General features: G+C 34.5%; 1 protein-coding gene across 1 annotated transcript; it reads left to right on the plus strand.

Moving 5' to 3' along the window:
* The first annotated feature begins 9,296 nt into the window (after positions 1 to 9,296).
* LOC129757083 (sulfide:quinone oxidoreductase, mitochondrial) lies at positions 9,297 to 25,203 on the plus strand. Its single transcript, XM_055754202.1, has 6 exons — positions 9,297 to 9,526; positions 9,603 to 9,708; positions 23,816 to 24,241; positions 24,306 to 24,515; positions 24,575 to 24,761; positions 24,823 to 25,203. Exons 1-6 carry the CDS (start codon positions 9,414 to 9,416, stop codon positions 25,149 to 25,151), a joined length of 1,371 nt encoding a protein of 456 aa, XP_055610177.1. The 5' UTR covers positions 9,297 to 9,413; the 3' UTR covers positions 25,152 to 25,203.
* The last annotated feature ends 943 nt before the right edge of the window (positions 25,204 to 26,146 follow it).

Raw genomic sequence — 26,146 nt, forward strand, 5'->3', positions numbered from 1 at the left:
TTGAAAGAAATCGATCCTCGCTATATTTTGCTAAAATTTTGATTATCTTTCGTTAATATTGCATTATCATTTCAGAATATTTTAAAACAACTCATTATTTTTACTTATATTAAACATTTCAAAGCCCTTTTTAATAAATTTTTAATATAGTCATTTTTTTGACCAACTGAAAAATTAATGAATTTTTGGTTTACATGATATCCTTCCTATCCAGTTCAATAACAAATTAGGAATAATTTGATATCCTTATTTGGTCACTTTGGCTGGTGTTGGCAAGTGTGAAATTTTCAACTTATTTAAACAAATTGGACCTAAGTCTGTATGCATCAAACTTGCATAAACCCATTTGGCTGCCACCCTAATCTACATACATACATCAATGGATTTCGCATCAGAAAAAAAAAGAATTTAATTGTTGCATATTTTTGTCATGACTTTCTTTGTCAAAGGTAACAGAATTTGAGGAACTGTATTTACAGCAGTGACCTAATTCAATTTACAGAAAATGGAAGTTGCAAAAAGAAGATTGTTTCAGCAAAATTCTACTTTTATGCAACGAGGCATGTCGAGTTGGATGATTACGACAAGTGATAAAAAAATCGAGTTTTGCAACGAGTTACAATACCGAAAAATACTCTTCAGTGTTATGGTTTTTAACCAGAAGAAACAGATAGTAGTTTCCAACCATTTTGATTGATGATGAATTTATGAAAAGCTGCAAAAATAAAAAGAAAGTATTGGATATTTCTTATAACAATTGAATTGTACTGGATTTTGAAAAATGTTAGGTGTAAATTCTACTGAAATTTGAAGCACACTTCTGAATATTTTTTGTTTGAGCTCGTGTGCTTGTTCTCTGCGGTTAAACCTATTACTTAGGTACTAAGGCCGGAACAAATATCAAGTTCTTATTTTGTCAACACATCTTCCCCCTTCTCTTTCGATTTTTCGGAAAATCCCGAAGGGATGAATAAATATAGTTGTAATTTCCGAATTTGTAACACTCCTTTATTCGTTCGAAGTTGGGCGAGTTTTAAATTCCTACGGGTACAATTCGATTAACAAATCATTATGAAATTGTTGTTTTTCTATCTTACGTTTAGTGGCTTTTCAATTCGTAACCTTTTGTCTGAACTTTTCAGCTTTGTGCCTGAGTTTTTCACCTGAACTTTCAAAACGTACATTTAGAACGAGCTTCAATAAGTTCTCTAAATATTTCTCACCTTCGCTGGGTCCTTTGCCGTTCAATAAACTTGCGCACCACCGTATTATCAAGTTAGCGCTGTAGCCTCCGTTCGAATAACGTTAAGTTAAAAAAAGGTACAAATCTAGTTTCTGTTGGCCTACCTTAGCTGGGATGTAGTGAATATCACCTCTGCTCATTGCTGTACTAATGCACAAAGTTGTACACAAACGTTTGGCGATAAATTCAACTTTTAAAAAAAAACTTTTGCGTTTCGCAATTCCCCTATTGTGTTTGTTTACAATTTGTCTATGTTTTGCTTCTAGCTTTCCCGCTTAATTAGCTACTCTCTTTTCTCACTCTCTCATCGTCCCAATTTGAGAACTGTCATCTATATGAGTGCGTTCAATGCTGTCGGCACGTTAGGCCCGTTCAGTGACAATAGTTTAAGTCAGGGATGAGCAACCCGCGGCCCGCGGGCCGCATGTGGCCCGCGAGACCCTTTTGTGCGGCCCGCGAAGCTTTTTTCAAATTTTTATGCCTTAACATTTTTCTACAATGGATTGTTGGGAAAATTTACATGACTTAAATCAAATATGCACTTATCTGCGTTTTCCCAACAATCATTCAGATTGTTAACCTTTTTTCTAGCATTTTAAGCATTTATCATATTCTGTTTAAGGCATAAATACAAATTGCTTTTTGGCATAATGTGATGTTGGAGTTTTTTTTTATTCGGGATACATTTTTCCTTATTATTTAACTCTGACCACTTTGAAAAGCAAAATCCATAAGAGTGAGGAAGAGCAGCAAAAAATCGGAAGCTACACATGATCAAAGAAATTTCGAAGCCCGTTAGTGAAGTCATTATTTTCGTTTCAAGCAAAAATAAAGTTGTATGATAAAAAATAGACTTTTTTTTTTAAATTATTGTATCCAATTCGGTGAAAAGGTTTGTTCTGTTATTGTTCAAATACTGGCAAAAAAAAATTAAACCAAAACCTTGTGAAATAATTTTTATTTCTGTATATTGACGAAAATTACGAAAGAAAGTCTGAGTGAACGATTTTCGATTTTTTGTCAACTTGAATTAGCTGGCATCAAAGTTATCCCAATGACATCTGAATAAGATCAAAAATTATAAAAATCTGAACTAGAATTAGGAATGTAGTTTTGAAGCTAGTTGCTAAAAATATGTGAAATTGAGCATTTTTAAATGATTTTGGCAACCTTGCTCAAATTCAATTTACAAAAAGGGGTGTTCACCATTTGAGGAAAAAAAATCTTAGCTTTGAGGACCTAAGCCACAAGGACAATTGTGAAAAAATCCCAGAAAGTCATCGATTTTAACAAGAATGTTTAAGAACGAATGTTCGCCAAGAATACTTTAAAATAAAATTGAGGGAATTTACAAAATGACAAAGAATTAGTGATGTACCTTTTCAATATCGGATATTTGAAAAGTCGTGTTGAAATTCTTATGATAAACACGTGAGTTGTAAAAAACGACGCGAAGCTCTGCTAATTATTAAAAAAATAATTTAAGTGCGGCCCGCCGACAGGATTTCAGATTTAAATTGGCCCGTTGGTTAAAAAGGTTGCTCACCCCTGGTTTAAGTTATTGTATAGAAAAATTGGAAAGTTCTTCGAAAAATTCACAAAGTCCGAAGAACAAAATTTTTTTTCAAAATTTACATAAAACACTTCAAACTTTATTTATTCCCCCTTTTAGATTTTTAGGAAATTACGAAAGGGAGAAGGAGATGAGTGACAAAAGAAGAAATTGATATTTGTTCCAGCTTTATTAATTTTTTATTTTTTATATAATTTTTTAAGATTTGGATTTGAAATTTTTACTCCTTAATCTTAGGCAGAATTGACAATGAAAAAAATTCCATAATGGTGATTCAGAATTGAAATAACAAAGTTTCATCATTCGGAACTTTGATTCTGATTCACTATTTTAGTAATGAATTAATAATTAAATAAAAAAATCTTATAGAAAATTAAAGATTAAAAATTCAAATAAGATATCTCTGGTTAAGGATTTTGTTATAAAATGCCTTTTTAGGTTCAAAATTTTTGGGAATTTTTGTTTGGAATGTTTGGATTCAAAAAACGATTTCAAATTACCAATTCTTAGTTTTTAATCAGCTTCAAAATGCAGAAATCAGATTCTTTTAGTGGGTTGATTCTCGGCTTTCAGTCTCAAGTTTTTTTTTAGTAAAAATGACTTTGTTTTTACATATCCAACGTTTCGATCTTTATAGGATCATCATCGAAGACTAAAATTTATTATAAAATTAATTTAACCTCTGCTGAATCTAAGTGATTCTTACCGAAAAGGTTGTCGTTTTTTGTCCGGTTTTATACGGAGTAGCTACTCTATTCGCAAACGTTATTGCCATGTTCATTTTTTTATGTGACGGTTAGAATGAGTGGAAAACTCCCAGAAGCAATTGGTTTCATGTGCTAATCATACAAAACAACGAACATAAATGCAACGCCAGCTACAATCGTCAAATTAAAACAACGAATATTACAACATAAAACGCAAGCCAACGAGCTGAATCGAGAGAAAAAAGAAACACAAACGAGGACTACGCAATCATTCAACTACGCCAACAAACAGCAAATAGACAAACAGCATTAATAGAAGCTATGCATCATCTGTTTGATATAGACAAAGTAAAAATTATCGAGAAAGGTGACAATCAAGACAAACTAAATATGTTAGAAAGTTGGCACATAAAAACTACCATATCGACTATTAATATTATAGACACTATAATTTCATATAGTCTGGCAAAGAGGATGACGGGAGCCAATCGAACTGTCATTCGCGCGGAGCCAATCGAGCATTGAACGATAATGTTCAAGCTCTTCATAACTCTCTCTCTAGATGCAAAATAAAAAATAGTTCCTGAGATTCGTTAATAACATGCTATTTTTATCACTTCAACTAGAAAACGCTTTTGAAAAATATATTATGTTTTATAGGTGAAAAAATAGTGAAAATAACTTTAGTTTATGTTAACAGAATGCCAGAAAAGCTTTGTGAATCACAATACTTCAACCATGATTTTCCAATATTTAGAAAGTTTGCTCGATTTGCTCCCGCGAATGACAGTTCGATTGGCTCCCGTCGTTCTCTTTGCCAGACTATATGAAATTATAGTGTCTATAATTAATATTAAACAAAAAAAGATATGTCACATTTCATACAACAACATTTTTCAGTGTCTCGTAAAAAGAAACCAAAACAAAAAACACAAAAAAAAACAACCAGACTCTATGAGTACACCACAAAGGACATCACAAATTAAAAAACAACATAAAATAGTGCACACAGTGCAAGTATTTTGTTCAGAAAAAGCAGAAATCAACAATAGCCCAGAAAAAGAAATTTTAACTGTATGTCACCCATAAAATTATAACTAAGGGACCGTTCAAATATTACGTAACGCAATTTTTGGTCATTTTCAACCCCCCCTCCCGCCTACGTAACACATTCGTTTCAGATTTTCTATCCAGAATCCACTGACCGTAACAAACTGCTACACCCCTCCCCCACCTAAACGCGTTACGTAATATTTGAATGGTCCCTAACACGAAAAATCCAACACATTTTAGAATAGTTTGGAACAGAAACCGCCAGCAGTAAACGATACGCTGTATCGAACTGGACAAAACAACGAATACTTTTTCGGTAAGAATCACTTAAATGCAGTAGACGTAAAATTAATTTTAAATTTTAGTCTCTGATGAAGATCCTATAAGGATCGAAACGTTGGATATGTAAAAATAAAGTCGTTTTTACTAAAAAACTTGAGACTGAAAGCCGAGAACCAACCCACTAAAGGTAAACTAAACAGTCGCCCCAAAAAGAGAATTCAAATTCGGAATAAAAATTTAAAATTGCTTAAAAAACACAAACAGGTGGAAATCACTATTATAAAATAAGATCTAAATTATTGTTCAAAATTTCTTTCTGGAAAAAATCTTAATTTTGATTCAAACTTTTAAATCTACTTGAACTTAATGTTCAGATTCAGGAAAATTCATTTAGAAAAATATTTTATTGGTTTAGTATTTAACATTAGGTTTTTATATTGTTGTTGTATATCTACAAAGAATCAAATCGAAATTAGAATGTATCGAGTTTACAAGAGTTGAAAATAAATCTGATTTGAACCCCAAACTTAATCTTTTCCTTTATTCCTTAACAATTGATAAATTTTCACCAAAGTTTTTCTTTCAAATGAAGCCTGCAAAATTCTTCATTCATTTTTCAAAGCTCAAAAATAATGGTTTTAAATGATTAACTTTTAATATTAAAAAACTCAACCTGAATAATGAGATACTCGAAGTAACAGATTTTTTTTTACAATTCGTTAGAGTAAGGTGGTGGGAAAAAGTGGTAGAAATTTTGACACTTGTGGCACATATTGAAAACTTTACCATGCAAAAACACTTTCAAGATCCTCAATTCAGTTCGGCCTTCTATTTTTTTACAACATGTGTTCTATTTTCGCATGCTGTAATGCAAATAGCTCGATTTCTTTCACATACGGCTGAAATAGAAATAGTGTAGTAAAAAAATACAACGCCCAAAGATCTTGAAAACATTTTAGCATGGTAAAATTTTCAAAATCTGCTTCACGTGTCGATATTTCTACCAATTTTTTCCAACACCAGTGAACTTGCTCTCATATATGCATTTTTCAAGCAATAGTGTTATAGGAAAAAATTTGCCCACAACCCCCCCCCCTCGTTCCCCCCCTGAGAAAGTTCTGCCTACGGCCCTGATATAAATTAAGTAATTTTTTTAACGAAAACTTCAATATTTTCAAGAATATAAAAGGTAAAATAACTCCCATCTTCCAATATTTCTTTTTTGATCTCGGTTTTTATATTTTTGTATGAAAAAAAAAATACTTCAAATTTGATTTATTCCGCCCTTCGGTTTTTTGGAAACTTCGAAAGGGGGGAGGGGGGGGGGTACGATAAAGGAAGAAATTGAACTAAGGAGTGTTCATTTTATAAAATGGACAACTACACAGCAACAATTTTCTAAAAGTATACGGAATCTAAAACACGAGTGATCTATTTTTTTACGAGTGTAATTTTGTGATAAGATGTAATGATGTAAGATGTAATTTTCAACTCCTTTTGATGTAATTTAGTCTTTAGAATAGAAATAAATTGTTTCGATATAATTTTACATTCTGTGATGTAAAAACCAAGCGGTCAATGAAATTTATATCACAAACAGTGTAAAATTATATCTGTTTGTTTAAAATTGAATGGAAATTCTCAACTTGTGGCATTTGTGTTTGTTTTTGTCCGAGCAGCCAGAAAAGTTCCAATCAGTTCGGCAAGAAAATTTACTATGAAAAAAGCCAAGGAAAACAAATAAGTTCACGGAATTCGGATAAAGATAAGGTAAATGTCATTATGTAAGTGAAAGATGTGGAACCTAATTATTATTTTTATTTCAGCAGATTCACGCAGTGAAGTGGAACCACGATTGGAGAATACTGATGACAACGCTGACCGGTAATAATAGGGGGCCGTTCAGATACCACGTGGACAGAAAAATGAGATTTTTGACACCCCCCTCCCCCTCCGTGGACAAGCGTGGACATTTGGCAAACCCCTACCCCCCTCCCCGGATGTCCACGTGGACAGATTTGAAATTGTTTTTTTTTTAATCTCATTTGACAGTTAGGAAACACTACTTTTTGCCTATTTGTTATTTGAATGGCTGATTTAAACAAAAAAAAAAAAAGAAATAGGATTACCTGATATAAAATAATTAAAAAAAAATAAATTAAAAATTATCATATTTATCACTTGCTTTCAAGTGGTTATTAATTGTTTAAACTTAAACTGAAAAGCTTTGTAATTTTAAGATTCAAACATCTTAATATTTATTCACCCTTAGAAAAAAAATTTGGGAAGAAAGTATGTCCACGTGGTCATGACCCAAACCCCTACCCCCCTCTCCGTGGACAAGCGTGGACATTTCCATATTCCCCCCCTCCCCCTAAGTTGTCCACGTGGTATGTGAACGGCCCCTAGGCTGTATGAAGTCCATCATCCAAACCTGGCACTGCTCATGATGGTGGGTGAACTTTTTTTTTTTTTATTTTTATGCTTCGATTTGAAAATAAATTCCTTCAGTAATAGATATAAGTGTGTTTCAATTATTTACTATTTATACCTTCAAAAGCGGCAAACAATCAAAACAAAATCCTAATTTACACCGTTGTGTATTTTTACACGGCAAAAGGCGGTTCCATTGGCGTGCATCGTTATCGATCTAAATTTACACGCCCCAAAAATTACATTCTTGTTAAAAATACACAGTGATAGAATATTAGATCAAAAACGATGTTCCGATCTCGTGCATCGTTTTCGATCTAAAATTACACGATTTTTTCTTGCTGTGTAGATGTTACGATAAAAAGTTGACATTTAACCCAAATTTGATGAAACTGATTTTATCGTGTATAAAAGTTTGTTGACAAAGCACTGAAATTTTTGTTTGTGAGAAAGCACTTGCGAGCTTGTGAAACGATCGAAGTCTGCGGTTTATCAAATCATCAGGAAGTTCGGAGAGCACCATACTCTTGAAGATTTGCCAAAATCCGAAACCAGGCGTCCATTTGCGTAATTTTACAGGAAATAATTTTTGTTGTGCATGAATACAACTCTGTTCGAAGAATTGCCAGAAACTGAAAATTTCAGTTGGGACCGTCCAAAACATAAAACGAAGGAACCAAATTAAGACCTACAGGAAGCAGAGACATCCTAAACGGAGCGCGAAACAGCACGAACGAGCGAGCCAGCGATGTCGAAGACTGGATACGATTTTGAAGAAACAAAGCAACCGTTGCATTTTGATGGACGATGAAACTTATTGCAAACTGGACACAGCCGCTCTTCCTGGGCCGCAATTTTTCAACGCAATTGTTTATATGGAGGTTTCTCATAATAAGCGATCCATTGAAATCGAAAAGTTTGGCAAAAGGTGCTTGTTTGACAAGCTATCTGCTCTTGCGGAGAAATAAGTTCGCCGTATTTCACAACAGGTACCATCAATAGTGAAAATTATCGTAAGGAATGCATCGAAAAACGCCTTGTTCCTCTTTATCTTCATCATACACGTCCACCATTGTTCTGACCTGACCTTGCTTTAGCACACTACGCTTCAGCTATTCTCAAACTACTGAAATCCATGAAGATATGTTTTGTTGAGAAAGAGGACAATCCGCCAAATTGTTCTGAGCTGCGCCCGGTAGAGCGTTACTGGGCAATCATCAAACGCAATCTTCGGGAGGATGGTAGAGAAGCACAGTCCGTCGACGAGTTCAAGAAAATGTGGACAAAAGTCAGCCGAAAACTCAAGCCGGGAACTGTAAAGAGGCTTATGAGGGGAGTTCGAGGAAAAGTACACAAATTTTATCGTTGAAAACTTTTGGTTAAATTTATCACTTTCTTCTTGTTCTGGGTTAGTTTTGCAATGTTTTACAGAAAACTCTATGTAATTTGGTCAATAAATGAATAAGATATCGTCAAAACAAAGTGTCCGTTTTATAAAATGAACACTCCTTAAATGATGAAAGAAGTAATCTTTTAGTAGAAGCGTTTTCGGAGTTTTCAATAAACCGAGATACTGCTCGAATGTAAGTTGCATAAATTTAGGCGTTCTACTAGAAGAATATTTTCACAAAAATGCATAACTTTAGGCGATCAAAAGATACAGAATTTTCAACAAAAATTGTAACAAATAACAAAACAACTATCTGACAGTCTCTAATAAAATGGATCTACAGAACCTTACGATCTCTAATGTTTGTTTTTCACCTCTCCCACACACGGCGTCACGACAGTCCCATGTGTTACTTTCAATTGGTCGTAACTAATTAATAATATCTTAACATTTTTACATTTGAATACTGATTCTTAAAAATGGTTCTCTCGCTCAAGTTTTTGATTTTTTTATTGTACATTTGTTTGAAATTATTCTTTCATATCCTCATGAAAAAGTACGCTAGCAACGAAAAATAATAAAAATAAGATCCTCTCCGTCGAACGAAAACAGTGTTGTTGTGAATTTCGGCCCGATCGGATGTTTTCGACCGGTTGTTGTCAGTAACACTCTTTCTACCTGTGCTTGTGCTGCTGTTGTGTTGTGTTATTTTTCTAGATCTTCGCCGCTGAAATGTTGAAGATGCATTCTCTCCGTCGTTCTCTCAGCAGAACTGGTGGTGCGGTCAACGTCGATTCTCTGATACGAGGTTTCGCCACAACCGGCACCGTTCTCGAAAATTACAAGTATGATGGTGAAGGTCATTCGAAATTATCAAATATATAGTGATATCGTTCTCTCGTATTTTTGTTACCATTCCAGATGCAAGGTGCTGATTGTTGGGGGTGGCGCAGGAGGATGTGCCGTGGGGGCGAAACTATCCAATAAATTGGGCAAAGGAAAAGTTATTATCCTGGAGCCGGCCGATGTGAGTAATTACGATGATGACTGCGAGACTGATGAATGAAACTGAAGCCGTCCCTTGATAACACTCTTGGGGATTTGGGGGGTTACGTGTTTTGTATTCCTATAGAGTTTCGTTCCCAATTGTTGCTATTGGGATGTTCTTATCAGCCACGCCTTTTCGAAGCTAAATTTATCACCAATAGAAATAGCGTGATGCACATTTTATCGCACGATTCTTGTAAGGGCAAATTTGTTATCAGTGTTTTGGGAACTTTTGGTTTTCACATCTTTATCAAAGCCGAGATCATCTGTTCCAAGATTTAACGAATGAATATTTTCAAAAGAAACAGCTGCGCGCTAACTCTGAATGGCTGGTTCAAACATAAGGAGGCAATAAATGTGGCGATTAATGGTGGCACGATTAGCTCACACAATTTTGTAGCATTTCAAGCTATAAGATCAACTTGATAGCTAAAATTGTTGATGCAGAAAGTTTTACAAATTGGAAAAAAACAAATTCCAAACTGAAATGTTGATCTAACATCTTAAAACATTGAAACAAAAATTACTTTTATTATACTATTCATCCGTTTGAAATACCCAGCTGAAGAACTGAACAAGGTACTTGAGAGGATTAAAAATAAAGCACACGCAACATTGTCCGGATGTAATTCAAAAGTTTATTGTTTGGGATTCACAGGAAGATTTTCATTTCCATGTCAAACTTTTTGACAAAAATGGGGAGCTACCAATTTAAAATATTGTTTTTTTTTTTTTGGATAAATTTTCGATTTGATTCAGATAAAAACAACAAATATGATCAATAAATGTGAGGAGGTTTTATTTTTTTTTTTAAGTTTTATTAACGACACTTTACAGAGGAGGTTTTATGCCTTCGGGAGAATGGTGCTGCAAGAGAGGCCAACTCCCGGGGGCTTTTCCCTGCTCAATTAAAAAAAAACCAAAATTATAGTACAGTGGAAAAAACTGTTATACAAGTACAAAACTCTACTGCCTATATTCATCCTAATGTTATTAGATTCCTAATGAGAAGTCAAAATTCAAATACTTAACAGCATTTCTTAGTTTCTAACGATTTGTGTAGTGAAACTACAGTGACTAAAATGATCAAAACAGTTTTCTTTTCCAAAAACGAGTAACTATTTTGTAAGTGAAGTTATCTATAAAATAAAACACACACATATGACAATTCACATATAATAATTTGGGAAACGCTGAAGATGGTGTCATTCCACACCGAAACGTCGATATAGAATAAATTTCGTTTGTTTTGGTCTACTTGGACTGATTTGCCGGAACAGTCAAAATCAAAAGAAATGCATTATTTTCGTTTCCAAATTTGCAAACCGCAAACTGTGACTGTTTTATTTTCATTTTATGATTTTTTTGCAAGATTAATGATCATCGAAGCTTTTTATTATAATTTATTTATTTTTTTTGTACGGGATTTTCATCTTCTGGGATGATTCATCTCTAATTATAATTTATATTGATTCCACAATCTTATAAACCCATCTAAGTTTTTTCCTTTTTTTTCTGAAGTTCGTTGTGAGATTCACAATAATTTTTATAAAAAGCCTACCTACATTTTACCCTGAAGAATAAACGAAGATCTTGTTTGACAATGCAGGTTGCACAAACACGTGCAAACCCCCAAACTTGAGAGGAAAATTTTTATGCTTCGCAAACCAGTTTGCACCTTTTTGATCGGTCACGAAAATCATCGTGACGGGATGGGTTTTGTGTTTTGTTCATCCACTGAAACAAAATTTTTCGCTGAGTCATGGTGAGACTTTAGTTTGCCCTGCTTCTTGTTCGCAACAGTCAGCTGATGGATTGGTTGAACATGCGGCGGATGTCAGGAACGACAACATCGAATACCAATTTTTTTGGTCGCAAGTTTCAATGTGTACCTACCTACATATAGACTGTCGTAAAAGTTTAATGACCATCAAAGTAGAGTAGCCAAATGTATTGGACGTTGTATATGCTAAGAATTACTTTTATATATTTTTCGTCGGAAATTCAATGCTAAAATCTAAAGACATCATACCGGAATAAAAACAAATAGTCTGAGAAATGGGAATGGCATTTCAAGTTTGTTCGAATTTCCCCTTAGAAATTTATCAATAAGCATCGATAAATTAACTTATCGAAAAAAACATTCTTAAAATTTTGTAAAAGGCGTAAATACCAGCGTATAAAATTCAAAAAATTTACTTTGGAAAAAAATTGTCCTAATTTTTATAAGGAAATGAAACCCGTTTGAAATAATACTGGAGCTGTAATAAAAGTACAAATTTGGGCGTTTTCGTTATAGACATGAAATATATTGTTCGAGTTATTTTAAATTTCCAAGGATAGATGTGCCTAGTTTTCCTATACTTTGTCATGGAACTTTAAGATTGGATGTTGGTTGGCTAAATCTCTAACTTACCTTTTTTTGTAAGTTCCAAGCTCTCTTCTTGACTTTGTTGACATAATCTTTTTAAGCTTTAGTTCGCAAATTGCTCTAATTGTTTCTCATTTTAACATATTGATGTTCCTCATTTTCATATTTGAAGAAGATCGTAAAACCTATAATTATAAAACCTTAGAATGAAAATATAACGTTCATTTATTTATTTTTTTAAATATCTTTTTATAGAGATTTTCAGAGCACATTCAATTAAAATTTAATCGTGGTAAACGTTCCAGGGCCAGAAGTTGGTCACGTTTTAGTAACTTTGTCACTCTTTTAAGATTGGTTACATGTTACTTATTTTGAAATTTGGTCACTAAAATAACATTTTTAAAAGATTAATTTTTAAACATTTTTTTCTATTTAAAACTAGCTGACCCGGTGTGCTTTGCTACACCTTTCAAAATCAAATTATATTTTCAGGAATTATTAAAATTTTTATTGTTTTTTTGGAATTATTTTAAATCAAATTATGACGTAATTAATAAGCATCCACTATAAAATGAGAGATGCAACTGGATTTCAAATTGGAACACAAAGATAACCATAACTTATATTCTGAATCTTGATCTATAAATTTGTTTTAAAGATCTGATAATTTTCATCTGTTTCCTTAACTTTCGTCCTAAAAAAGAAGGGTCCCAAATTAATCGTTCGCAAACAATCTAACTTATAAAATATGGTTGTTTTTGCTTAATGTGTTCTGGATTTATGCTTTAAAACTGATTAGAGAGCCCCTCCCTGTCTTTCCCTTAACCCCCTACTGAATGGAGATCGTGATCTTTAATAATCATACCCATTTTTTTCGTTCCCAAAAATCCTCTTATATAAAATATAGTTCTATTGGTTGATAAGAATTTAAGCTTTACAACAAAATTTATATGGAGCCTCTTCCTTTCTTCCCCTCTCTACACTGTAAAGCGTAAGGGTCTATAACAATCGTAGAAACATATCTCGTAACCAAGTACCTTTCCATGCCATATTTTTTTTCCATTTGTTGGCTTCGTAAGCATAAATTGAGAACATATGCTATCAAAATTGTATTGGGCTCACCTCTCTCCTCCCATGTACCTTTTCACTGAAAGAAGGATGATGTGTCAAATAATCATAAAGTCAAACCAAAATGATTTTCCATGTTAAGTTTTGTCCATTTCTCGGATTTTGTAAAATAAAAGTTAAATGTAAGCTTCCCTCTTCCCTTCCTATATTCCCAATTCTGCTATCCTACTGCAAGAAAGAAATTGTTTAACATAGAAAAATTTCTCGTATTGAAATACCATGCCATGCATAGTTTGGTTTTATTTATGTAGTAAATTCTTGAGATATGCATAAACTTGAAAGGGAGTACCATCCCCCCTTCCGTTCACTCCTTTCTATATAGGGGTGATAACTTAATATTCATAAAAGTATTTTTCGTACTGAAATACTTTTTGATGCCAAATTTGGTTTCATTTGCTCGATTAGCTCTGGAGTTATGCAAAAAAAAAATGGAAACCCCCCTTTCTCCCTTTATATCTTTCCAGTAAAAAGGTGCGGCTTCAATTTATAATAGAAACATTTCTCGTATCCAAATACACTCACATGTCAAATACGGTTCAATTTTCTCGATCAGCTCTCCAGTTTTACTGAAAATTGTAAGGAAGACCTCTCCTCCACCCTTTCTTTGAAAGAGTGAAGGATACCAAAAATTCATAGAAGCATTTCTCGTACCCAAATATCGTTCCGTGCCAAATTTGTTTCCATTTGCTGTTGTAGTTCTTGAGTTATGCAGTAAAAATTGTATGAAACTCCCCTCCCTCTTTTCTTTTTTCCCTGCTGTAAGAAGGAAGGGGTCTTAAACAATCATTAGAACATGTCACGTTCCCAAATACCCGCCCATGCCAAGTTTGGTTCCATTTGCTTAATTACTTTTTTAGTTATGTTAAAAACTATAAAAGAGGCCCCCTCCCCCCTTTATATCTTCCTACTGGAAAGAGGGAGGGGTTTCAAATAATCATAGAAATATTTTTCGTATCCAAATACCCTCCCATGCCAAATTTGGTTCCATTTGCTTTATTAGTTTTTGAACTATGTAAGAAAATATGAGAGAGGCCCCTTCCCTTTTCTACTGGAAAGAGGGAGGGGTCTTAAATAATCATTGAAACACGGTACTTCAGAAAGTTGAATCCATTCGGGATTTGGGTGTGATTGTGGATAAGTCTCTAAATTTCAAGGAACATCTTGCTGTAACCATAGCGAAGGCTAAAACAGTGCTGGGATTTCTGGTAAGAAACACCAAAGGATTCACCGATATCACCACTCTGAAGGCATTGTACTGCTCGCTCGTCCGCTGTGGTTTGGAGTATAACATACAAGTCTGGGCACCAAACTCAATCGGCGGTATGAAACTTCTCGAATCTGTCCAGAAGCGGTTTTTAAGGTACGCACTCCCTAATCTACCATGGAATGAACCTCAGAGACTTCCACCTTACCATGACCGATGTGGGATCCTGAACATCGAACCGATCGGCTCACGAATTATACTTCTTCGTCGCCTGTTTATATTCGACATCATATCCGGAAATATAGACAGTGCTAACCTCGTCGAAATGATACCGTATCATGTCCCATCTCGCTCTCTACGGAATTTTGAGCCTCTAAGAACTATTAATTATGGAAGAAACGAATTTTACAACCCATTTGATATATCGTTTAAATTGTTTAATCAAGTTTGTGTTTGTTTTGATTATAATATAAGTAAAGATAGTTTTAAGCATAGATTAAGAAATCAGTCTGAATGATATTAAGTTGTCGAAGACCGTGAACAATAAATAAATGATTTTCGTATCCAAATACCTTCCCATGCCAAATTTGGATCCAATATCTTGATTAGTCCTCGAGTTGTATGAAAAATTGTAAGATAGCCCCCCCCCTTTTCTATCACGCCACTGAAAGGAGGGAGGGGTACCTAATATTCATAGAAATATTCTTCGTTCTCAAATACCACCCCATGCCAAATGTGATACCATTTGCTTGATTGGTTCTCGAGTTATGCAAAAAATTGTCTTTTGTTTGGGAGGCCCCTCCCCCCTTTCATGAGAAAGAGAGGGGTCTCAAACCACAATAGGAACCTTCCCCTGCCTCCAATACCCCCATCTGCCAAGTTTCACGCAAATCGGTTCAGTAGTTTCTGAGTCTATAGGGAACAGACAGACAGACAGACAGACAGAAATTCATTTTTATATATATAGATTCCTTTTTAATTAGGTTTAACACTAGATTTACGTCTATTTTACGTGATTCTTTTCGATTGAGGAATATTCACACAATAATTGCTAAATGGTCGGCATTCGACCAGACCGAACTGAACGCCAAATTGAAGAAAAAAAAATTGAGATTTATTCCAACGGATGAAAAACATGTTCAACTACCTTCTCTATGAAGATCAGGATATTTTTCCTATTTTTGAAGATTTTATTGTAAAAATTTAATATTGCAGGCAGGGGGAATGGAAAAAATACGTTGCGCCAAAGTGAACTGAGAGCCACCTCAAAAGGAAAATTAAAAGCACGTTTTTTTTAAACAAAACGGTTTTTCACAGAATAATCTACAGTTTGTTCGGATTTCCGATTCAAAACTTCTCTTTAGCTTGGTAAGAACGGAAAACTGATAATTTTAATGATGAATTACGTTCTCGTGGTCAAAAACTTCATGCTGCGGATCGTCAGCATTTGTAAAATTTTCGTTCAGCCAGACCGAACCTTTGAATTTTATCTTCATGGATTGGTAAGATTTTAAACTTTTAATGATAAAAGAAGCTTATTTTTATTGCTTAACTTCGTCTAGAACACAACTGGTAAGTTAAAATTTAAAATATTTCTCATTTAGAAAGTGGGAAATCTGTATGGCTCACTCTGGCTCAACGAAAATAGCAATTTTTCAAGAATCACCCATGCTCGTTGGGTGCTGCTTATAAAGCGCCTATTAGTAGGCTCCTAAGTTTAGAACATAAACTTACCTTTGTAGATCACTATAACTCAATAATCCAGAAATCAAACGGTATGTTAGCATTTATAAAACGTTTCAGTTATAATTTTAAAGACCCATACACAATAAAAACATTGTACACAGCTTATATTGCCCTGTCTAATGGTATAACATGGCAGTTTTTCATCTTTTTGGTTCGACCAGAGGAGGGAACTGAGTGCAAACATATTGTTATTGAAATCCAATTTGCTATGAAACTGGGTATCATTTATCAAACAGTATAGCCTCAATGCATCGAAAAGAGTCTAAATTAATTGATAAATTGATCAAATAATATATCTTATGAAATGGTAGAGCTGTGAACTTTGAACTCAATTATCTGGAATCCAAGTTCTTGGCAGGGTTGCCAACATTTTCAAAAATCAGGGAACTGGTGAAATAAAATCAGGCAAAGTCAGGCTACGTTAAAATAACGGAAATTTTGCTCAAAATGAGTACCTTTTTTAGTCATTGCTTCACATTTTCACTTTGATATATGTTGTGAGCCTACTTGTTTTAATAATTATCAAAGCAATCGCAAGATTCCCTTTAATTCCCTATTTTCAATAAAAATTAGAGGGATTCTTTCGATTGCTTTGATTCAGCCACATTTTCACTTTTTAACTTCAGCAATGGTACCTAATCCAGTTCATTACTACCCATTTTTCATCACATTTGCAAAAATCAGGCATATTTTCAAAAATCAGAGGAATTCAATGGTTCATCAGGTTGTCAGGCTGAGCCTAAAAAATAAAGCAAATCCTGAAAAATCAGGCACATTGGCATCCCTGGTTCATGGCGTTCAGTTTGGTCTGGTCGAACCCAGACCAAATACGAAAAATATATACTATATGATGTTGAATTCGAGTGCTGTACCGAAAAATTGCAAAAAAGTAAAAGAACTTTTAAAAATGACATGGCAGGTAACATTGGCCATGCTATTAATGTTCTTGGTTGAATTGAATGTGAGGTATACTGGTAAAAAGTTACTCAATTGAATCGAAAAAATAAACCGTTATTTTATTTCAAATTTGCATATCTATATAAGACATTATCTCTCCACGTTTTTGGAGGTTAGCTGGAATTTTCTACAGCATTCTGAGGAACTCCTGAAACGTTTCCAAAAAAAATTTGGCGCTTTGTTCCAAGTTTACAAGGCATTTTTAAACTCCATAAGACCTTTTATTTTTTTTTTATTGATTTTTTTTTAATTTTTGCTCGATTTTTACTATTTTTTAATTTAAAAAAAGTATTATTTTATTTTCAATTTTTCATTAAACGCTCAATTTTTGATACTTTAATCATTCGCATTTATTAAATTTTGAATGAATCTCTCTAGAAATGTTTCATTACTATTAGTAAATGTTCTTTGAGTTAGTTTTGAATTTACAAATTATATTCTACCTAGAAGATTATTCTAGTGAAATCTCTGCGCCTTTTTTTGTGAATAGGTACCTTGAATCTTTCATAATTTTTTTCTAAGTTTTCTGTAAGTCTTTTGTCAATCTTCTGTCAACATACTGTTGTAAATCTAATTTTAATCTTGTATTAATTTGTTGTCACTTTTTTATGAGCAACTACCAATTTTGACGTCAGGACTATTGATTTTTTAAGTTATTCTTATTTATCTGTCAATATTTTTTTTCAATATTGAGTCAATCTTAACCCTTCATTTCATTTTTTTTCCTTCAAAATCACTTTTCACAGTTGGAAATGATGAGTGCATCAAGAAAAAAAATTTAAATAAAATATGATTTTTCACTTTTTATATTCATTAGTTGTTGCAAAATTATAACTAGGTACGAGTCTATTATTTAAACTTTTCCTCAAACATGTGCTTATTTCTAATTTCATTACATTTGTCGAATTTCCTGTTTAATTTGAGTTTTCTTCAACTGTGTTAGTGGCTATGAAAAAATTCTGATATCTGGTGTAGGGAGAACTTGGAAAATTTTTCGGTTTGTTAATTCCATGGAAATGCAATAACTCGAAGTTCCCATCGGGCTCAGTTGTCGTAGGCCTTCGGGTAGGGAAGATGGGGGCATAATGACCACCTTAAGGAAAACACTTGTTTAATCATAGAGAACAGCTATAATATGTGAATTACATCATTGTTTCGTGTTCAGACAGTCAAATAGGCTATTGCCTAATTGGATGAAACTTGAAAAAGTAGATAAAAACGTTTAAAAATGCATTTTAACAATTTTTGCCGAAAGCTGAAAACCAGTTACTGTAGAGGCATAATGAGAAACCCCCCGAGGCAGTATGAGCACTATTAATGAAGGCATAATGAGCGTTTTCTGCCGGGGATTCTTGCAGCAAATTCGACTCGATGAAGTCAACTGAGTAATAGGGCTACAGCTTGACTTGTATCGTCTGACGATATGGCCTATTGGTAAGATGTCGGAGAAGTAATCAGTAGGCTCGAGTTCGATTCCTGGTCGAGGTGGTTTTATCATTTATCATTCATGATCATGATTGCACTAAACGGTGAGGCGTAGATTCATCAAACAAAGCAATAACAAAATAATCTAGGTCTGTTTGTAGAATTCAAAGAATTAACACATGCTCATACATTATGTTCCTGGTGTTTTGTTTGACGGATGATGCTTTGATGCTATTAGCCGTATAATGTAACAATAAAAAAAAATCAATCATGAATGGTATGTGCAAAAAAAAATCCCCTCGAACAGGAATCGAACTCGAGTCTACTGATTACCTCTCCGATACCTTACCAATAGGCCAAACCGACAGAAGAAACAAGTCAAGCTGTAGCTCTATTATTCAGTTGACTTCATCGAGTTGAATTCGCTGCTAGATTCCCCGGCAGAAAATGCTCATTATGCCTTCATTGATAGTGCTCTGTTCGCCTCTAGTGAACAAATTAAAGTTAAAACGCGTTTTAAAATTGATTAAAGAGAAAAATCAAAAATTTTATGATGTTGAAAATTGAGAAACAATGTGTAGATCAAGTTGCAGTGCGTACATTTCAGATCAAGATGGTTTACAGGTCATAAAAGCTTATTTGGTGGTGCTCAAAAGTTATAATATTTTCGTCACTTGAGAACCTAGCTGGTTATTATTTAATATTTCTGTAAAGATGAAAAGGATATTTCTTTTTTGGTGAAAAATTAATACTATGGGTAGTACGAAACAAGTCCTTATGAAAATTTGTTTAAGAAAATACGTACTTTTGTTGAAAAAAGGAGTGCTCATTATGCCCTGGGTGCTCGTTATGCCCTCATCTCCCCTACGATCTTTTAGTTCTCTTCCACTGGTGCTGCAGAACTTAAGGATTATGTAGTTACTATCTCTAAATTGCTAAATTTGATGCCCTTCTATAAGTGGGGCTAAGAGCCGTTAAAAAAAGTTTTTTTTCAATAAGCAAAATCGTCTTGAAATCGTCCTATAAGAATTTTTGAAATCACTATTGAGATAGTTTTCGATTTGATCTGGTCATTATTTTTACCCGAATTTTACTTATAAGTAGGGTAGAATGAGAATATTTGATCCCTGGGGATTCTTGATTTCTTAGCAATATCTCGAAACTGGAATGACTTACTAGGGTAAAATGTTTTAGAAAAATGTGCTAAATGGAGCAAAACAACTTTTCAAAAAGCTCAAAAAAATTTAACAAAATAATTCTTTGATTTATTGAACTTTGTTTGAAAAATTTCACAAAATGCGACTTGAAGATTTTTTTTTATCACTTTCAAATGTTTCTTACAAGAAAAAAAATTAAACAAAAATATATATTCCAATGCGCTTGGCCTACTGCTGGAAAAATTAAATATTATTATATATTCCAATATATTAATTGTTAGAGTGTAATATGAACTTCATAATACCATATTTTCAAAACAATGGTAAACTCTCAAAATTTTTCAGATAACGTTTTCTAAAACATTCATTATGGGTTCAATTGATCCCTAGAGTTCAAAAGGTATTTTTTCATCTAAATAGATCGTGATGATTGCTGATTGAAAAATTAATATTATTTATACAATAACTGATATTTATACAATAATTGTCTTGCAAAAAGGGCTAAGAAAGTTGATTTTCTCTTAAATTCAGAAAATAGCGCCTTGAAGTATGCAATGACACTAGGGTTGAGACATAGTTTTGGAATTTTCTTCTTCTGACATTTATAAAATGTGAAAAGAGAAAAAACAAGACCAAAATAGTGAATTTCCATTATGGTTTAAAATGTTGGTTTAAGATTTTTTTCCAAGGTCCAGGGCCTCCGAAATAAAGGATCAAGTCTCCTTCAATAAACTTTACTTCAAAAATATCGCAATTTACAATCCCTGAACCTGCAATCTCCGCTTGAGTACAACGGCACGTTAGCCAATTTCACCACGGTGAACGTGATCGAAACATCGATAGAAGGTCCAGCAGTTGCCCGGCGGAGCTCGATTACTCGTGTTGGGCGATTGCATCACGTTCACCGTGGTGAAATTGGCTAACGTGCCGCTGTACTTAAGCGGAGATTGCAGGTTCAAGTCCTGCCGGTGAGCCGTTGTATCTTTTTCGAAAAATTTATTAAAATTTTCGGCTTATGTTTTTTCTAATTCTTTCAATCACCTACGAAAAAAATGTTTTTACCTGTTTTTTTTTTCAAGTTATCTTGAAAATTAGAGCTAATAAAAACAGCTGATTTAATATTCAGATTCAGCGCCACTGAATAAGTGAAAACCATTACTGAGATTTCTTGCACCTCGGAAAAATATGAAATTTGTTGTCTTGTGTTTTGTGTGATTCTATTTTCACAAGTTTCATAGCAAATCATGCCAAACATTCATTCCACATTACCAAAGTTATAAGATTTTCATGATTCAGACTTAGAATGCCTATCCCAGAGGTATCTAAATTAAACTAATAAAATTTATGAAATCTGTGAAAATTTTCTAGAATCTAAAATGTGTACCTACTGTTACATTGGCAAATCTGTAAAATTATGATTTACTCAACATCTCAATGCAATAAATTTATTCGGAACTTAAAATTTAAAAAAAACACCGTTTATAGAAAAACATCGAGGCTCCACGACAACACTTAAATATATCGTGAAAAATCTTTTTGGAACTAGGCACAGAATAAAAATCGCTATGATTAAACTCCATGACGAAAAATACCATCGCATCGGTTCGAACAAAAAAGGGGTTTCTCAGGAAACGTTTCAAATCTTTTTACGAGCCATAGAAAGTTTTTCAAAAATTTTCGTTATTAATTAGTGAACCTTCATATAAGAGAAGCGACATCTGATCCCTCTTAAAATAAAATATGTGGCAACATCGCCGAATTTTTTTAACAAAAAATCCTCAGCACTGTTTTCTGGCTCAATGTTCAAGCTCTAAAGTGAACGCTCCTTCAATCCAACAAAATAACATTGAACTCGATGACTGAAGGATCGCGATAAACGGTATGAATGACTTGAATTTCGTTAATAAACATGTTAGTTTTTTAACTAGGAACACGATTCACCAAAGCATTGAAAAAAATTGCACCTAATCATAAATTCATATAACCAGCTTTAAAATTATCTGTTTGAACTATAACAGCAATCACAATAGCTTCCTTGGTTGAGTTTTCAATAAGAAAGGTAAAAGCTCTGCGACAAAATGCTCTTTAATGTAGGTTCACTTATTAATAAATAAACGATGTTTTATTTTTGAAAAAAAAAAATCTCTAAACATTTCAAATCAATTAATACATTTAAATTATTAAAAAACGAATAAGATTTAGAGATTATCCTATTAATTTCGGGGGGTTTAATCACATTAAATTAAAAAAAAATGCAAGTAGGTACATTAATTCGTTTTAATTCCAGTTTCAGTTTTGTATTTGTCGAAAAGTTGTCATTATAAAAAATTACGTCAAGCTCTGCGAGTTATAATTAACTGAATATAAGGTTTTGAATATCGTCTAATTTGTACAGTACTTACCACTTAAACCAGAAGTTAAATGCTGTTTTTTCGAGTTTTCTGAGATTATTCTCTAATGTTTATGAAACGTATAACAAAGTTTGTTGAGAAATATACCTACAAAACTGTTTGCTAGGATCGCTAGCCACCCAGGTCAGTTGTGCGGAAATCTCGAGATAATCCCTGAAAATGTGCTGAAAAGCATGAAAGAAAGCAATATTGTATAAAGGGTGATACGGTCAAAATTTGGTCAAGGCAAAACGTGTATAAATCGGTGCAATCGTTTATTTAAAAAATCAAATTAAATTTCTTTTTCAAGTTTAATTTGTATAAAATTCAGGAAAAATATTCAGTTGGACTTCCGCTTTTCCAAATCCGAATTGTCGGGCCTTACGCTTAACCCATGCCATCAGATTTTGTACAGCCACCTTGTCCACCTTCTTCGCCGCAGAAAGCCAGTTTGCCTTGAACTGCTGCTCGTCCTTAGCAGTTTTTTTTGTCTTCTTCAGGTTCCGCTTGATAATAGCCCAGTATTTCTCAATTGGGCGGAGCTCTGGCGTGTTGGGAGGGTTCTTGTCCTTGAGAACCACCTGCTCGTTGTTGGCAGCGTACCACTCCATGGCCTTTTTACCGTAATGGCAAGATGCCAAATCCGGCCAAAACAGTACGGAACAACCGTTTTTCTTCAGGAAAGGCAGCAGACGTTGATGCAAACACTCTTTCACGTAAATTTCTTGGTTGTCAGTCCCGGAAGCTATGAAAATGCTGCTTTTCAAGCCACAGGTACAGGTGGCTTGCCAAACCAGATATTTCTTTGCGAACTTTGACAGTTTCATGTGCTTGAAAAATATTTGCTACCTTTCCCCTTCCTTTTGCCGTATAAAACTCCTGTCCCGGAAGCTGCTTGTAGTCGGCTTTGACGTAGGTTTCGTCGTCCATTACCACGCAGTCAAACTTCGTCAGCATCGTCGTGTACAGCCTCCGGGATCTCGCTTTGGCCGTCGTATTTTGTTTATCATCGCGATTTGGAGTCACTACCTTCTTGTAAGTCGATAGTTCGGCTCGTTTTTTGGCTCGATGCACGGTTGTAGACGATACACCCAGCTTATTTGCGGCATCTCGGAGAGAGAGGTTACGGTTTCGCTTGAAACTATCGGCAACTCTCTTTGTCGTCTCAGCGGCTTCCGGTTTTCGATTTCCCCCCGATCCAGACTTCCGGGCTATCGACAAACGTTCCCCAAACACTTCGATTTCATTTGTAACGGTTGATTTGGCAACTTTTAGCGATTTTGCCAGCTTTGCGTGCGAGTAGCTCGGATATTAGCGATGCGCGAGCAAAATTTTGATACGCTGCTCTTTTTCCTCTGACGGCATTTTAACAACTGAATAGTGAATTCCAAAATCAAAATAGGAGCAACATTCTACACACACACCCTCAAAATGAGGGGTGTTCAGGTTTTTTAAATGCAAAATTGAAAGAAATACGTCAAGTTGATATTGACCAAATTTTGACCGTATCACCCTTTAAAAATTAAAGTTCACATGTCCTATAACATCATCAATTTTTTTTAGTGTTTTGATAAGTGGAAATAACATCACAAACAACAAATGAGGAAAATATACTATAAACATAAGAAAACTTATTCAAGTCCTAGACAAAAAATACGGGACGATTAGAAAATTCTTCTTTCTTCTAAAAATGCGATTAAATTCCACAGAAACACTATTACCAACCCATGTTCACGCTAATTGGTGGTGGTATCAAAACACTGTCCGACAGCTATCGGCCCATGTCCACCGTACTTCCGGCTCTGGCTACCTGGCTCAAAGACACAGCCGCCAAATTTGAACCGGAAAACAACACAGTCTACACAGCCAACGGGGATAAGATTGATTACGAGTTTTTGCTGGTGGCTGTAGGACTTCAGCTTAATTACGACAAAATCCCTGGTCTCGTGGAAGCACTCTCCATCCCGAAGGGCAAGGTGTGCTCCAACTATTCCCCGAAGTATGTCTCGAGAACCTACGACGCTCTGCAAGCCTTCAAATCGGGAAATGCCATTTTCACTTATCCAAACAGTCCAGTGAAATGCCCAGGAGCACCACAAAAAATCTTATACATCGGAGAACATTATTTGCGTAAGGTAAGCAAACCAAATTTTGTTAAGTTAAAAATTATCTCAACTAAACGCTTTCTTTAAATTGCAGAGCAAGAAACGAAAGAACGCCAACGTCATCTACAACTCGTCGCTTCCGGTTTTGTTTGGTGTCAAACACTACGCCGATGCACTATGGAAGATCGTCAAACAACGTGACATCAATGTCAACTTGCGAACGAACCTGGTCGAAGTGCTGCCAGGGAAGAATCAGGCAGTATTCCAGAATCTGGACAAACCAGAAGAGAAGTTTACCACAGATGTAAGACCAGGAGAAAACCTGTCACCAATCAATGTTTTTCAAAAAGCTTTTTTTTCTAGTTTGAATTCTTGCATGCTACCCCGCCAATGAGCGCTCCCGATGTTTTGAGTTCTTGTAAAAATTTAGTGAACGAAACAGGCTTCGTTGACGTCAGCAAGGATACACTTCAACACACCAAGTTCAATAACGTTTTCTCAATTGGGGATTGTTCCGGTTCACCGAACTCGAAAACTGCAGCTTCAGTTGGTAAAATTTTCTTAACTTCTTTTTAAAGTTTTGCTGTTTTTTAATAAATTTTAAATTTTAGCTGCCCAATCTCAAGTAGTGTACAAGAATATGCTGGCCGCAATGAACGGGCACAAGCCGGTCCAAGTTTTCGATGGCTATGCTTCCTGTCCGCTTGTGACCGGTTACAATACCTGCATCCTGGCTGAATTCGACTACAGCCTCACTCCGCTGGAAACGTTCCCGCTGGATCAGAGTAAGGAACGCTACTCGATGTACTACATGAAGAAGGATATTATGCCCCCACTATACTGGCATATGTTGCTGAACGGTCTCTGGAATGGTCCCGGCTTTGCGAGAAAGCTAATGCATTTCATGGATTCTCCCAAGCCTAAACCAGTTCAAGCTTAATCGTTCCTGGCGAACTTTATGAAATAAATTTGTTATGTGTATTACAGTTGTACTTTGTTGCTTGTTGTATTTTCAAAGAAATACCAACCAATAAGAAAACGAAACATCTGGAAGCTTTAGTAACAATGTAGGAAATATGGTCTATGAATGAGTCTATGAATAATTATCATGATAGCTTTGAATTAAATCACAAGCGAATCCCCTTATCCCATATTTGTAAAATTTACAAAATTACAAAACCAACAAAATTTCATGATTAAGCGTATCGAAGGCTTTTTTTTTAATCGAGAAATAATTATATTTTTCGAATCGATTTCCATGGTTATTGAGTCAACTAACTCAATTTATTAATAAATTCACTTTTTTGGAACGTTTGGAAAGTTTTGCAGAAGACCTGGAATTGAGTCTCGCACTTGTCAAATATGAAAGATCTTTTCAAAACCAGCTCCTGTCGTAAATTAGGTAAACCATATTTATACAATTTTTTTTTGTTCATTGTTTCACCAAAAATTTAAAAATTGTTGGTTTATTTTCGGAAAAGTTCCCCCGATCTGATTAATTTTCAGTCGCACAATTCAGGACATAAATGACTTTTTCACATTCACATCAGAAGTCAAAATAAATCGGTGGAATGATGAGAAAATGAAAAAAAAATCTTAAGGAAACCTGTGGCAGTTTTACTTTGCAATAAGCCAAAAAACGATTGTTGACTCCCTTTTTGTTTTGCGTTATTAGCCTTCTTTATCGTTTTTTCTTTAAATTTGAGCTATATTTGTCTGCGACATTCGACAAAGACAACCACGATATTGCCACTGGAAAGCTCGAACGCCTGGGTTTCTGTGAAACTCTTTTTGACTGGTTCCGGAGCTACCTATCAGGACGTAAATCAACAGTTCGCACGGAGGACTTATTCTCCAGACAATTCTCTGCTTCTTCTGGTGTGCCTCAGGGAAGCCATCTAGGGCCGATTATCTTCTTAATCTATTTCAACGATG

The sequence above is a fragment of the Uranotaenia lowii genome, chromosome 3 (assembly GCF_029784155.1).
Source record: "Uranotaenia lowii strain MFRU-FL chromosome 3, ASM2978415v1, whole genome shotgun sequence".
NCBI classification, from domain to species: Eukaryota; Metazoa; Arthropoda; class Insecta; order Diptera; family Culicidae; genus Uranotaenia; species Uranotaenia lowii.